The sequence below is a fragment of the Pocillopora verrucosa genome, chromosome 14 (genome assembly GCF_036669915.1).
Source record: "Pocillopora verrucosa isolate sample1 chromosome 14, ASM3666991v2, whole genome shotgun sequence".
Taxonomy (NCBI): Eukaryota; Metazoa; Cnidaria; class Anthozoa; order Scleractinia; family Pocilloporidae; genus Pocillopora; species Pocillopora verrucosa.
The window spans coordinates 12,506,953-12,522,950 of NC_089325.1; the positions used below are offsets into that span (position 1 = coordinate 12,506,953).

At 39.9% G+C, this 15,998-nt stretch overlaps 2 protein-coding genes across 2 annotated transcripts; one reads left to right on the forward strand and one right to left on the reverse strand.

The window, feature by feature from the left end:
* Positions 1 to 475: 475 nt before the first annotated feature.
* Positions 476 to 6,098, reverse strand: LOC136277972 (uncharacterized). Its single transcript, XM_066160984.1, has 3 exons — positions 5,908 to 6,098; positions 2,552 to 2,953; positions 476 to 1,428 (listed from the first exon to the last, which is right to left on the reverse strand). Exons 1-3 carry the CDS (start codon positions 5,948 to 5,950, stop codon positions 1,061 to 1,063), a joined length of 813 nt encoding a protein of 270 aa, XP_066017081.1. The 5' UTR covers positions 5,951 to 6,098; the 3' UTR covers positions 476 to 1,060.
* A 7,104-nt stretch (positions 6,099 to 13,202) lies between these two features.
* On the forward strand, positions 13,203 to 15,816 carry LOC131782444 (putative ammonium transporter 3). The gene is made up of 4 exons (XM_059099178.2): positions 13,203 to 13,855; positions 14,162 to 14,221; positions 14,675 to 14,751; positions 15,162 to 15,816. The coding sequence occupies exons 1-4, from the start codon at positions 13,218 to 13,220 to the stop codon at positions 15,689 to 15,691; spliced, it is 1,305 nt and encodes a 434-aa protein (XP_058955161.2). The 5' UTR covers positions 13,203 to 13,217; the 3' UTR covers positions 15,692 to 15,816.
* The last annotated feature ends 182 nt before the right edge of the window (positions 15,817 to 15,998 follow it).

The window sequence follows — 15,998 nt, forward strand, 5'->3', positions numbered from 1 at the left end:
CTCGATTGTAGTAAATAACTTTCTTCTAAAAGCTCTCCCCAGGAGGGAGGGGAGGGGGGGACCTCTCATTTGCAGAGAATGCGATATAGTTTATAAATATAAAATATGCAAAAGGCGCCAAAGAATATTTAGTTCCAGATAAAGCTCGCTATAGACTATGTTATCTTGTGTAAAAAGTTCAATAATCTTTTTAAGGACCTCTTTAAGGAGGACCCAACTCTCTTTTCCCCGACCAAAACGCTAAGCCATCGCGCAATTTAATTTAGGTAGAACAAACATCTGATGCGGTTTTGACGACTTCGTCCAGCGCGTGACAGCTTCGTCTTTTGACGGATTTCCGCGCATTCATACTAATATATTTAATGTCTCCGCTACCCTCCCACGCGGCCAGCTCAGTGCGCCGGCTAAAAACATGCAATTATCCATTTATTTTTTTCAGTGAGATTCTTTAAAACTACATTGTCTGGATCGGGAGAGAAAAATTTGCTTTATTATAATGAATAATAATATGCAACTATCTGCGAGCCGCTTTGGATAGTGCGACTCCCGTATCATATATATTTACAGAAAATATTTACAACAAAATATGCAACCAATTTCAGGTTATTCAAACTACAAATGTACTCATTTGTCGTTTCAGGGTAAGCCAGTCCTTTTATGAGTGCGAGTTATTTTGAGAGGAAAATTTTCCCTCAGTTTCAAATACTGGTTTTTGGCAGTTCACACCTCCTGTTTGATTCAAGATAAGCGCGCGGTATTTTGGTGCAGACAGATTTAAAAATGTCTCAATCGTTATCTGCATCGAAGAACGATATTCCTTTGTACGAGATCGTTTGCATTAACCATAATCAAGAAAGTCTTTATGAGTGTTCTTTGCGCTCCAGCCAGAAGAAATTAAGCGTTGTTTGGATGGGAAAGATTTGTGCTCCTGAACCCACCAACTGAGCGTATTACTAATTGCTTGCAAGATATATAATCCTAAATTTTTTAACCTGCTTGTGACATTGGGAAGCCGACCGTAATTTGTTATTGGCGATTTTTAATTGGTCCGCTTTATCGTTTACTCCGCAACAGGCGTGAGATTTTCCCGCGAAAAAGTGCCATGTGACTGCGATTGTTTCCTCTCATTTCTGTCGCACGACGTCCATTGCGATGTGAGCAATTCCTGCTCTGATAATGACTCCTTACGTGTGTCTGAATTCTCCATTACAGGAGAGAACTGAAGGTCTATGTGTTCCCCGGATGAGGAAGCCGTGCCACCTGTGCAGTTCTGCTCGTTTTCTTGGTTTTCACAGCCAGGTGTCAAAGTATTTTCTTCGTCCGAATTTCTTTGTTTTCGTTTAAGGTAAAGAGTTAATATTAACAAAATCATCATCAAACCAAGCATAGTTGACACACCTGTGATGACCAGTATCAAAGGAGGAGAGTCTGGGTTAGAAAAACAAACAGAAATAAATCAGTAAATTCGAAATGTTTCCTCGTTGTAAAACTTTGACTTGACTTAGCGAGTCGTCTGGCCTCTTCGACTACAAATCATGCAAATAGTGACAAAAGGCTCTGAAATCAATATTATGGGGGTATTAGGGACTTAATCAAAGCACGAAGCAGCATTAACAATAAGATTCAAAGGTGAATCATACTCCAGAAACCATACAAATTTTATCTCTCCGTGTGACGTCAAAGGTAAGTGGCCAGGCTGCGAAGCAGGATCTCAAAATGGCGACTTTCATAGTCGAATTTTTAGCACATTTAAAAACGATTTCCAGGAGGTTTAGTTTATCATTGGAAAACGAAAACACCTTAAGTGACATAATTTTCAGGATATTTTTGTCATGTCTCACTATATATGCACAGTTCCATAGGCGCGTTGGGCACCTTTTGCCGGGCGCACGACTCCGTAATGAAATTTAACTTGTTGTGTTACTGGACTGGAATCTTCAGTTTTCGATCACTCGCAACGCCAGTGCATTACAAATTTGTCAAGACGAAGATGAAATTTTTATGGTTTCTTGTTTTTACTCCTTCAATGCACAGAACAATATCCCAGCGCGTACGACAGTCGAGAGCCCGACAGCAGTGTAATAATAGTCCATTTTACTGCGTGCTTGGTTGCCAAGCCTTTGAACAGGAGTGAGGTAAAGGGTGACCTTGTTATGATACAAACCTTGCTGCTTTTCAGATGTAAATTACTTTGTTATCATACTTATTAGATACTGATCTCTATCACGACATGGTCACCTTTAGTCTCACTCCAAATCAAAGGCTTGGCAATTAAGTACACAATTGTAAAATGGCTTATTCCTTTGATGGTTATTCAACGCAGCTTTCGTTTGTAATGCTGTAATGCTGAAGGGAGCACAAGCAAAGCCACCTTTGAAGTATCCATAATTGAAACAGCGCTTTCATTTCCCAAAGACATTTATGACCTCTTCAACTATAACACACTTTTAAAACTACAACTGTGGTCTGAAATAAGTTACCCTTTGCGTCAGGAATGGGAATTTATTCCCATCTCTTCTAGGACAACACCTGCAGTATAAACTAGACTTACCTTTAACAGCTATATATTTCGCTTTGAACTTCACAGATCTGTACGGGTTTGCCTTAAATCTCACCCACATTTCGTTACTAGTGGTAGAGATCTTCTCAGGTGTTGCGTGGCCACAGAACAAACCGAGCCGCTTACTGTCACGGTGGACTCCGTCACGCACCTCTAAATAAGGAACCTCCTGATTGGCTAAACACGGAGGGGAATCTCCCAGATCAAAGAACTCAAATTCGAGATTGATAGAGTGTCTCTTCTTGACGGAAATGTACCAAGTGCATTGGATGTCATCCATGAAGGATTCAGGATATCCTGGGCTCGAAAGCTCACCTCTCTGTTCACTGATCTCAATTCTATCATTCTCGTCCGTTGTGCAGTTCGGCGAGCAGCCTTCAGTACTCTTCCTCACTGAAAATATGAGAGAAATTTGTTGAGAAAAAGAGTCCTGGTAAGATTACGAACTTGGAAACAGAGACCATGAGCTCAGTTCACTACCTCTTGCTTGGATATTACATCATGAAAAAGAAATCGATGGTATTCTAATTTTTGTAAATGTTAGTTTGAGTGTATTTCTATAGTTAAAGTGGTTACATTTCTATCTGAACGATAAAAGAGGTCGTCATTCCCCAGCTCAATGTTTTGAAAAAACTTACACCACAAAATGAGGATTCCTCAGGAAAATTATGGCAAAAGCAAAGCAATTTTTCACCATTCCAAACTTTCATTCAGAATAACAAATTTCTCTTATCTTTTTTTCTTTTTTTCACCAGATCCAAGAGAAGTTAATCTTCAATGCTTAAAGTTAAAGAGTATTATGCAATCTGTTGTTTGAAGAACGGTTACTCATCTTGTGTGTTTGGATTTTTATTACTCTGTTCACAGTTATGAAGTCGATTGCATACTTTCGTGCCTCGGCTTATCTCTGAGAGTCACGTTATCACGAGTCTTCTGACTCTGTTGGTGTGAAGGCATGGATGTATTGGTCGGTGAGCGCTACTAGCTCTCTACGGTTGTTGATTGGAGAGGGGGGGGGATCTCGTACCTGTCTTTTCGTGTGTCAATACGGGTATGTCCTTCGCATGAAAATGAATGTGGTACGGGTACGTTGTTTGAGGAAGTTGATGTGTGTTGCGCGTATGATCGCATTTTGGGTCACTAGTTATGTCCTACTTTATTGAGAGCTTTGCTTTCAGATCTCCTGCTGTTCTGCTCCTCTCTTTCCTAGGTTAATTCATGGTCAGCTATACGACACCTTTCCTCACTCCTTCCATCTTCTCCTCACCTTTTTTCACAAGGATTCAAGAGAAGTAATCTTCAATGCTTAAAGTTAAAGAGTTCTTAGACAATCCTGTTGCTTTGAAGAACTTCAGATTCAGACAAGTAGTAAAAATCTAAGGATATGTGATTGAGAAGATGGGGGGGGGGATAGTCGGGACGAAATCTGAACTCCCGCCCCCGGATCCCTCCTTTATTTCGCCCAGCCGAGTTGTCAGCCGAGTACATTGCACCCAGGATGATCAGTGCATCAAAAGGCCCTCCCGTTTCTCAAAAGCGCTAGTAGTTACGAGGTTTACCCCCACCGCCCACCCTCCCACCCCCCCCCCCCCCCCCCCCAAAAAAAAAGCGACAAAACAGCAAATCCAAAACAACAACAACAAGGTTGGCTAGCATTCCTTACTTTTAGATCCTAAGATTTGGTTCAGATCCGTAGACCTTTTTTTTACCCGAAACTTTCGTTTTTTTTTGATTGAAAAGGCACGTCTGAGGACCATTTTATGTCTTCAGACCAGACCATTCTCGTTTCTAAGATAATACCATGTCCTGATGTGATCGGGAATAAATAGAGAGAACAATTTCTGGGTTTGCCCGATTCCCTACCCCTCACCCCTTGCCCGACTTAGCCCCAAACGCGTAACCTGAAGCCGCCCGCCTGGCAAGATTTTGATGCGATCATTGATTAGATAACAGCTGCCACTTAGACACAGCAGTACACGATTTTTAATTAAATAGCATCATCAAGTTCGCTCCTCTCAATTAATTGAAGAATAACCAATTCCATTTAAGTCATTATTGAGTCAAAAATTATCATCAGGATTAGAATAAAACATTTAACGACTTAACTTTGAGATGAATATTATGATAAATAGCTCAATGATTCCTGTTGACACCACCTAAAGTTTAGGCGCCCAAAAAGGCCAAAATTTGACTGGGAACAAAGAGCAATTGGATTCTACTTACACGACGAATGTCATCAAAACAGTACGATTTCAACTGGTCAACCTGTTTTATTGTTTTAAAACGAGTTAGATTGAAAAACATATGAAAATAATTTGCAGCTTGGATCGGCCAATGCGACAGAATAATATTTCTGTCCGTTCACCGGCGCTAGATCAAGTTTTTTTGTAGGACAAGGCAGAGTGATTCCTATTAAAGTTTATTTGGCTTTTTTTAACAAAAGGTTAGAGATATTAACGTCAGTTTAAAACATTTCTTTGACTTTTTGACGTAAATCTAATAAACCATGAGTCAAGTCTGACAGAATTTAAAGTGAGTGGAGTCTCGACTGTCTTTAGATTATTACAGAGGAATGACTACATTTAACCTTTAAAAGTGCCTTACAAACCTCAAACATCCACGAAGAAAGGGTGAATATTATCGATATTTTTTGATACTGTTCATGGCATAGCGGAAACATTCCCCAAAGTAAAAAATATGTTTTAACCAGTGACTTTCAGTGTACTTCATTCTTGCCAATTTTATTTTGTTGAGAGGCTGTATTTGTTTATACGTTCGGCGAACGCACGCAAGTGAGCCACTTTGGGGGAAATGAGCTAATAATCTGCGTTGTTTCCTGTCTCGAATCCCTTTGAAACATTTGTAGACCACAAATTATCACATAAGCTATGAACGACTAGGAGGATTCTACTCGTTCAATCACGAGGCGAGTTACATAATATCACAAATGCCCCAGCCGAACTCGAGAAAATGCTCGCCTTGGTTTGACTGAGAAGTGACACTTGAGTTCGGTTTAAAAAGGAAGCTGACAACACACTGGTTTCTGTTCTGTCTTCATATTCAAAGACAGCCGGGCCTTGAAACGAAATTAGTGCGTCGTTGTCTAAATCCTTTGTTTGCCCACGAAAATACCAAGAACATTAGCTTAACTAGGCCAGCACAAAGTGTGCGGTTACTCGCAACAATGAAACGGGTCTCGGTTGAGCGACAAAGAATGGCTTCTAATCGGTCTCAGCAGATTGGAAATTATGTCAGACTGAAGGAACTTTTCTACCTGAGAACGGTGCAAGTTTAAGTCACGTCACACTCAAAACGAAGTAAAATTATGAACAGCTTGAAGTACTTACGTAAAACAATCGCCAGGAGAACAAGAGAGAAAGGAGAATCCATGCCAAGGAATTAGTTATTCTGGAGAACTGCGGTTTGAAGACTCCGTAAAAATCATATGGCACCAATATTGTGCTTTCACAGACTTGAGGTGACACAGAAGGTCACAGAAACTCGATACTCATCCATGTCGGCCAAAACGTAAATGAAGTCTAAAAATAACTGCTTTACCAAGACAACAAATCAAGGTCAGATTGTTGCCAGACCACCACCGAGCGCCAGACAAGTGTAAGGGTTGTGATTATGTTCAAGTTGATGTTTACAAAGTAGGGCTCCAAAGTAAACATGACTTTTTTTCGAAATTCAGGATTTTGAGGAGTTTTTAGGAAAACACACACCTCTGATGATCAATCACCCATATGTAAAATATTTTTTTCAGTTTCGATTTCCGACCAAACGATAAGTGAGAGGCGATACAAAAAATGATTCGGTTTTTGACCTCAATTTACAAGTAAAAGTTTTCATCGAATTTTTCTCTGTTATCGATCTAGGGTCTTACGGCGGATATTTGCGGTTGGGTCATTGGGTTTTTGCGATCAAAGCTCTTTAATTTTCAAGGATTTTCTGATTGAATTTTGTAGCTAATGGCACGGAGAATAAAACTTAAACATGCTGAACTTATACAATCCAAGCTTCTAAAAACAAACGTTTCAACTAAACATCTCATTTTTGTGAGGGGACTGTTTAGTCTTCTCATGGGAATTCATAATCGTTTCAGAGATCTATCCATTCTGTCTACATGTCTTTCCTGGGCGTGCCTGGTAATGTTGCCTTCTGGAGCTTTCGGCGAAAACTGGGCAATAAAATCCTTGTGGCAAAGGAAACACTGAGCAATCTAGGGAATCTGAAACATTCCCACAATAATTGTTCTCTAGCGTGTTTTTGCTGTCTTAACCTAAATAAACATATTATTCACCTCGAAAGGCCGTTTGGAGTGCTGACATTTCTGTTGTCACTCTTCCGATGAAAGAGGGCAACGGACCTGCGGAAGATTCGATATGAATGGTTTCTTGGATATCGGTGGATAACATTTTGCCGAAAGCTACATCCCTGAGAAGCGACCGGTTGGATTGGAAGCCCTTTTCGGATGAAAAGTACATTACATATCAATTCTGATTAGTTAAGGGGGAAGTCCGACATTTGGTCTCCATGGGCAATGTGTTTTAAACAGGACAGGCGAGAAAAAATGCTGACAGATTTTACGAACAATCAATTGTTCATGCATTGACATAACCGCAAGGAAAATTAACATCTCGTTCACCAGTGACAGGACAGATTCCTTTAGATATTTCATCTTCAAAACCAGAAGGTAAAAGATTTTGACATTCACAGCACTACCGCTGTCTGAAATGAATGCGTATCGGGGACTTGTCATTAGTATAAGGCCGGAAGGGGGGGGGGGGGGAAGGTAGGATTTTGGTAGTGTTACGGCAAAATTTACCTGATACCTCCCTCGGGCTCTGTAATATTTATGATTCCCCTTTCCCCCAAACCCCATCCCATAAAAAAACCGTGTATCATTCATATTTAAAATAATTTTACAATGTAAAATATACTAAAGTTCACGTGGCAACCAGGTGGACAATCAGACATGGTTTGATGCTACTCTGGTTTAAAGATTTAATGAATGTAACCGAGAAGTTACGATTCATAGACCCAATGTTTTCGACACTCCTGTCTAGTGCCTCTAATTTTACACTGATTACCGTGCACGTGAAGCAGAAAAAACTTTTCAGTTTGAATCAGGAGCCCATTACTTAACACCGACTCACAAAACATGTTTCATGAATTAATCGTTTGCTTGAGACGCCTTTGTTCACACGAATCTTTACTCGAACTATCGCAAGAAGCCTTGCCTCTCTCTGCTGTTTTTCCTTCGATATTTTAACGAGTAAAGTTAGAAATTAACCACGCGCTAATCTTGATTGGTCGATGTGCTCTCGTGGAGAGTCTTAGTTCACGGTAAATTCAAACTAAAAATTGACTTGTCTGTGAAAATGCTGTGACAAAAGTACAGGGCAGTTGAAGGCTCCTTTAACGTTATTCTGACCCTCTTGTAGCAGAATATAAACATCATTATAGCATGAGACAATTATCTGTGAAACATCAAATACACCCTATGTTTCCCGTTTACGCCGTTTCAATCCTTCCATTAAAATAAACTCAACAGCTCTTAATTCTTGTCCAGTGCCATCCTCTTTGATTTTCTCGCCTTTTTCCGCTCACTATTTTCCTGCATTTTACACCTTTGTTCCTCGCAGGCGCTCACGTTTTCCCGCCTTATTCTCTTGTCACCAGTGTCCATCCGCGTTTTATCCAGGACGGGAATTTCCGCGTTTCCTTGGGAAGAACTAAATTACTATCTGTAACTGTGTCACTGTGTAACGATGCTTTACTCCGATTTTCTATGGGTGTAGCAGGAGAAACCTTGATTGTTATTCCCGGCCTGGTTTTATAGACTTTGACGCGGGTTGATGAAAGAGAGTTTCTCCTTTTTATTGCCGAAGCCACAACACCAACTAGAATTAAAATGAAAACTACGACGGCCGATGCCACAAGAAAAGAAACAGCTGATAGACCTGGAGCAAAGATAAAAAATGAAACATTCACATCAGGCCATGCTTAGATGACCCTTTTAGATATTCTCAAAGGTGAAGTACACCTTAGAGCATTACGTTTAAGGGCCGATCTTTATTTATCGCCTGAGAGGGGTCTCAGGATTTTGGTTGTGTCACCATTGAATGCGGAAAAGGCAAAAGCGCAAACGCTTCTGGGTCGTATTGATTTTTTTGTAGGCTACGTACGATTTTCTTAAACGCGAACCTGTGTCTAATGCTTTCTAGCAAACTTCGAGGTAAAAAATGGTGGAAAGTTATATGACTGCTCCACCGAAAAAATCCGCTTCGACCAAGGCTTGTTAGGTCATAACCGCCTGCCGCCTGCCCGCCGTCTCAGGTGGGATATGATTGAGTGAACTTACCATTCGAAGTATCATATGTGGTATATGACATCTTAAAGCCTCGCTTCTCCACAGACCCATCTGAACGGAAGTGAATCCACATGTGATTTCCGGTTGAGAGGACGTCATTAGGTATTCTGCTACCACAAAACGTTCCAATAACTGGACTATTTGAGTATTTCCCGTCCCGAACCGACACAAAATCGTAATCTTGGCAAGCAGGACTGGCGTTTTGAAGATCAAATGTTAGAAAAGAAAGCTTTATCCTCTTCTCTTGAAGAGAAATAACCCATGTACAGGTTAGATTTCCGGGATAGGCTTCAGAAGTGTCGTAATCAGGGCTACAAAATGTGTCAGATGATTTAGTCAAAAATATGTTATTGTTCAGATTTGAAGTTTTGTTTCTGGAGCATCTTGTTTCTGTAAGAAGAGGATAAAACTATTCATTGTTTGAATCTGTTAGTATTTGAGCAACTTCGCACCCACCCCTCCCCTAATCCAGCATTAACTCTAACTTGTTATCATTTGACCATTCTTGGGTTCAGGGAGGGGTGGGTGCGCATTCCATTAATTTCGGACTGTAGTACATTTACGTAGACAGTTCATGTAGATAGGATGACAGAGGCCTTGAGGAACCGGTACCATCAGGTATTTGACTTGTTTGTTTGCATTGTTCGTTATTTAGACCTCGAAAACTATCCTCCAGTTTAAACAAAGCACAAAAAAAACATAAACACGAGAACAATGAAAATGTTTAAGAAGTAATGATTTATGACCCGTTTAGTTTTCAATAAGTCGTTGCGGAGTGTTAACATCCTCTATATGATGAGCTGAATTATACACGTATTTTGACTGGTTCTTGCTTTTGATCCATTGCATAGAGGATAGACGCAAGGATAACGTTACTATTAATTTTTTTTCCCACCAATTCTTCGTTATCACATAAAACAAATTGAATCCATGTTTCCGTGGGTCTGTACAGTAATAAATCACAGACGACTAATAAATGTGGTAAGGATCTGTTTTGTTCCTGCCTTATTTTGATGTCATATGTGATCAATTACTGAACAGACCTAAGGCAGCATAAAATCTATTTGGTATTAAAGTATTTAACAAACAATTATTTTCAACTCACCGCTTAAAACAAAGATGCGTAACAGGTTAAAGAAATCTGTGAAAAAAAGTTTTATATCAAAATGACTCATAAAATCTACCAGTTTATAAATTTAGTGATTGAAAGCATATGAAGTGAGTCGAAGAAATAGGATGGAGCGAGGTGCTCATATTCTCATAAATCTATCAAGATGCTAACGCACTGGTAGCCAACAGAAGAGGTTCCTTTTTGTGTGTGTTTACAGTCGGTATGAATTTAGTGCAAAGCAAGCGCAAAGGATGGATGTACGAATGAGGGACGCCACACAAGTTTTCAAGCTTCTCTTCTCGCTTTGACCCACGCTTCGTGTACGTCTCGCTCTTTTTTCCGCTCGCCTGGGAAACGATGTACTGGAGATAAATGTGTGGTGGCCTTTCTAGACTCGGTGAATCAATTATTGATCACCAAAGTACTCGCGAAATGATTGTTATAACAGTTTTAACGACCTCCAATTTTTTTTTTTTTTCACCGATTTTAATTGAAAGAAAATCAACTTGGTCCATCATTAGTAGCTTTGCGATATAAATTAAGGGATCAAGTTTTTAATTAAAAGACTGATCACTGAGTTCTTAACACTGATTTTGTGTACGTACCGAATTGAAGTTTAAACGGAGGAGTACATCCGGTCATGTATTGAAATGCTGTGCGGATGTCACGGTACTTTTTTAACAGGATTAGAAGCTATTACCGTTATTCCTCACAATTCGGTCACGATCGTATGGAACCCTGGTTTTACAGCTAACAGAAATTAAGCCTGTTTCTTACTTTGAAACACACTCGAGCTGATTGAAGTTTAACAACTTAAAGCCGAGAGCAAGTGGCGAATATTTCCAGGAAAATATCATTTTGTGGAAAGGTAGTCATATATAATTGGCGGCCAGAGAGTGAAAGTCCGCACGAGAACTGATTAGTTTGAAATGTTGAATTATCATCACTGATGATTTCACAATCGAGGTCCACAAAATGCCAAAAGGACTGAATATACAAAGACACAATATTATACTCACGAACAAGCCTGAGAAGAAATGATCTTTCTAACCAGGTCGCCATTTGAACGTCTCCCAGCCGTTTAACCCAATTCAGCTGCAGGAACGATAATTATTTCCAATAAACACAAGGTCAATATATGCAGACTTGGAGTAAAGGAATAAACAGTTATTTCTTAATTTTTTTAGAACAAAAGAATCCAGTAATTATCTTGGAAAAACGATCCGACCATAACAAAAAGAAACTAATCAAAGCAGGCTGAACGCGTTCGAAAAGGATTATCAAGGGCACATTTCTGACAATGACTCATTGTAGGTGTCAGAGAATGGTTCACAACGGATTTAAGTCCTGTGGTTATTTCGGCAACCATCATTGTAGGCTTTCTTTGTTGAAGCCGATATTTGGTTGTCGTAGTTACTCGAATGGATGTTGGGATGTCAGATACGCCGTTAAAAAACACTCCTTTTTGAGCAGGTGTGCTGTGACTGTTAAATGTTCTAGAAAAATGATGACAGCTTTGTTTTGTTTTGTTTTTTTTCTTTGCTCAGTAAGGTTATATTTTTAATTGCTATCAGTTCTAAAACATTTTACTACTCAAGTTCATTTTCGCAAGTTTCGACTAAAGAAGGTTGGCCCATCTTAAGTTCAGTTGCAATCCTTAGATAACTATGAGAGCGAAAGGTTTTCTCAATTATCAATTTCTGATTCTTAAGCTTCCGTTATATCGCTCTAAAATCACAATTACAGGGTATTGCTTCAAGATTTATTCATTTTCAACTAGCAATCAGGCACTGACCGGAGACCAGGGAAATGTAAGATGGCGTTTGGCCAGGAAGGAAGACTGAAAATCAACAGACGTTAGCAAAATTTCACTCTTAGCCACGAGCACACGAGTATTATTGACTTAAGAAGACACATCTTGCTGATAAATGATATTCTGTTAATTTAGACAGCTTTTACTGCATCAATAAATTATGATTCACTTCTGAGTTTATTTTTATAACTATTACCATTCCTCTCATTTCGATTCTTACCTTTAACGAAGCCGACGTTGTTACGACAAAAGGTTCTCATGAGGTAATGATAGCCTTTAAACTTTTTTCTTCACCACATTACTACTTTCGTGCAGTCAGGCAATACATTAGCAGCTAAAAAGCATTTTTCATTCTAGAAAAACCCAACGCCAGGTGAGAGGCAGATTTTGTGGCCTTAAAATGGGATTTTTATCCGCTTTTACGTGTAAGACCTCAGGCAATATTCTCTAATGGATCGGCGCTCTGTAAATTGGAGGCATATGTTTTCCATTTCCATTAAATAACACAGTACCGAGAGTATTCTTAGCACAAAGTAATACGCTCAGCTACATTTATAACTTGTCAAGATCCCATTTTGGTTTTTCAAAAAAAGGATGTTACTTAATAGTTTTATTTAAGCCTTGCAGTAGACAATTACTTTGTCTCATTTGTCAGCCGAACATTACATAGACATCTTGAGGTAAAGCATTTGAGATGTTACAATGATTTGGGATAAATCGATTAAAAATATAACCTAAAATTGGGCGGACATGAGAGCTTCGAAAATCAGCTTTAGATTCATCCAGGGAACAGTTTTAATCTTCCGTAAGCCTTGGTCTATCATAAAGACATTTTACAGGGATTTAGAGTAATTGCTGAAAATTATAAAAGATTTTAAATTTTATAAATTGCACTTTCCTGTTACAAGAAAATGTAAACAAAAACGGGAATTTACAGCAAAGATGCACCGATCTAAATTGCTTGCAAATGGCTTACGAAATACCAACATTTAGCAAGTTCTAGATAAATACAATTTATCCAAAATATAATTTTACAGCAGGTGCTAAAGAAAGCATCGCGAGATGGAAAAAAACGATAATTCAGTTTCTTTGTATATGCTAGAGGGCATTTTAGAGCGTTTGCAGTAAGCATCTGACCGATAGAGGTTTTATTTAAGATTTTAGAACCTTGCGATGTCATTCTTAGCTTTTCCTTACCGTTGCATTAATAGAAAGTATGAATCACTCGAACATCACATTCGTGTCAGCGGCGTTTCGTGGTGTGACGTCAACGCCGTATGACGCTCCGCTCCATTACGAAGAGATCCAATCAGATGACGCCACGTGGATTCTGACGTCAGCGTTTATTATTTTTACCATGCAGTCGGGGTTTGGTCTCCTCGAAGCAGGCATGGTATCCAAGAAAAATGAAACGAACATCATGGTAAAAAACGCTGTTGATGTCATTTACGGCGGCTTCGCTTATTGGCTGTTTGGATTCGGTCTCAGTTTTGGCCGGGATGAGGGAACGACAGCTTTCAACGGCTGTGGTAAATTTTTCACCGACGCAGATGATGACGAAATGGGTCACGTGTTCGCCAAGTATTTCTTCCATTTGTCATTTTCCACAACTGCGACCACAATCGTCTCAGGGGCGATGGCGGAGCGAGTCGAGCTTAAAGCCTACATTTTGTTCTCGTTCATCAACACCTTGACGTATTCTTTACCAGCACATTGGATGTGGGAACCGAAAGGCTGGCTTTATGAGCTTGACGCCGTAGATGTGGCTGGTTGCGGTCCGGTACATCTGGTCGGCGGCTTTAGTGGTTTGGTAGCCACGCTCTACCTTAAGCCTCGCTTGGGAAAGTTTGACGAAAATAATCGCCCCAGGCCTAACATAATGGCTTCTCCGACCAATGCTATGCTTGGGACGTTTATGCTGTGGTGGGGGTGGCTTGGGTTCAACTGTGGAAGCACGTTTGGGATCACAGGAGGAAAGTGGAAGCTTGCATCCAGGTCAGTGACATATACATCCCTTTCGTTACGTCTCTGGTTCGTATAGTAATAGAATAGGTAAAGCGTGACGCATTTAATACATCCGCTACGATCGAATCGTATAAAAGATACCTTGGTGGAGACCACGTTTTGTGTCCTACATGTGAATAGAGCAGAGAGGGCAATTTGTAATTTGTTCTGTCTTTGGCTTTTGTGGTGCACGTGCGCACCATGTGATGATATGCTTTCCTTTTTTTCTTTGCCACGGTCAAGTGCCAAAGGCCTTTAGGAACTTTTAACCATGAAAAAAGTCTTTGTTATTTGCAGAGCTGCCGTCGTTACGCTCAACGGTGCAATCGGTGGAGGAATTTTTGCAACAGGGTTTAGGTGAGAAAAGTGATTTTGCAGATGATAGATGCTGACAAACAAACCATCCCTCTTGATGACTAGCAACATTTTTTACCAATCTGATCGTTCAGATTGGCTACCAGCACGCAACTAATCCTAGCTGTATTTCATGCCTATAGATGATTATATATATATATATATATATATATATATATATATATATATGTATATATATGCATGCGTTGGAACTGCTAAACCAACAACAAAATTTAATCACGTCAGGAAACGATTTTAGGATTCAATGTCTGCATGATAGAGAAGGATTATCAAAGCCTCGTCTTGCGTTATCCGCCTTAGTGTACGGCTTCAACAGCTGAAAACAGCTTCCGCCTCGATAATTCTCGAAATCATGCTCAACCTCATCCAATTATGATTATTAAATGGCTAATCACATGCTAACACTGTCTAGGCATGTTTTCTTTTTCTCTTTAGCTATCTGAAATATAAGAACAAGCTCTTTATTGATGTTTTTGTAACTGGCATTATTTCTGGACTCGTTAGCATTACAGGTGAGAACAAAAACAAAATTGGGGATCAGTATCAGCATCCGAGCAACAGCGCACCAACCTACCCATCCCCTAACCCAACATCAGTCAACGGATAACAAGTCAGGGTTAGGGGAAGGGTAGGTGAGCAAAATTTCAATCAAGACTAAGGGGTGGTGGGTGAGTGTAGAGCGCTCATCCTCATGACCATCTTTTGTTTTATCTTGTCATAGTAAATAATTATGATAATTCTGTAAGGTTAGTCTTATTGGTGTGCCACGACCCACCCCCCCCCCCCTTGCTTTACCCCTGTCCTAACAAAGATGTAAATGGAGTGTAATACTGAGTGAAAGGTGACAAATTGTGGTATTTTCATATGCTTGGTAGGCAATATATCTCTATTTGTATTTTATTTTCCATATTTCATTTCTTAGCCATTTGTCCTGTTGTAACGCCATGGGAAAGTGTACTGATCGGCTTCATTGGAGGCGCGTTTGGTTGTTTTGGCAACATCCTCCTCGAACGCATGTGCATTGATGATCCGGTACATTGTATTTCAACACACGGCATCACTGGCCTATGGGGGATCGTAGTGGTGGGACTTGTTGTGGAGAGGGACCCATTGATGTCCAAGCACTATGGTGTTTTTAAGGGAGGCAGTTGGAGAGTCCTGGGTGTTCAAATACTTACCGCTGTCACCATTGCATCGTGGACACTAATCACTACATTTTTAGAGCTTTATGCTATTGATAAGTTGACCTGTTTGCGCATGTCAGGTGAGAAGGAGCTCGATGGTGCTGACAAATGGGAACATGGGATCTTTGCAAACGAAGGCGATGATTTCTCATGTCTGACGTTTGAAAGAGACAGACTTTTTTCTGAAGAGGATACCGTGCGATTGCCTAATTCTTCCTCTCAGCACAGTGGCATCCAGAGTCAAGAATCGGCGGTCGAAAAAGTTTAAAAGAGGCCACCATTATGCTAGACGAAAGGTCGTGAATATGTCTTGGAGTTTCTCAAAGCTTTGACTGTTAATTGTTGACTAATCAGCGCATACTTTTTGATAAACTGTTTTTTGTTTTGTTTTAATATTTGAATGTGACATTTCTGTGGCGAGCAATTAACTAGGTAATTTTTAATAAACGCTTGAAGTAGAAGTGTAACTAGGTCTCAACCCGTTTTAATTTCAAAAAGGCGTTCTGGTATTAAAACCTTTTCGTAAATGCAAGCTTTCAGATTTCAATCGAGACCTTTCAAACTAAGATGTACAC

Coding starts and splice junctions, on each gene's coding strand:
- LOC131782444 (XM_059099178.2), top strand. CDS start 13,218: ATGCAGTCGGGGTTTGGTCTCCTCGAAGCAGGCATGGTATCCAAGAAA. Junction 13,856..14,161: donor AAGTGGAAGCTTGCATCCAG/GTCAGTGACATA, acceptor TGTTATTTGCAG/AGCTGCCGTCGTTACGCTCA. Junction 14,752..15,161: donor TGGACTCGTTAGCATTACAG/GTGAGAACAAAA, acceptor TTCATTTCTTAG/CCATTTGTCCTGTTGTAACG.
- LOC136277972 (XM_066160984.1), bottom strand. CDS start 5,950: ATGGATTCTCCTTTCTCTCTTGTTCTCCTGGCGATTGTTTTAC. Junction 2,954..5,907: donor TCTCCTGGCGATTGTTTTAC/GTAAGTACTTCA, acceptor TCATATTTTCAG/TGAGGAAGAGTACTGAAGGC. Junction 1,429..2,551: donor GAAATATATAGCTGTTAAAG/GTAAGTCTAGTT, acceptor TTTCTAACCCAG/ACTCTCCTCCTTTGATACTG.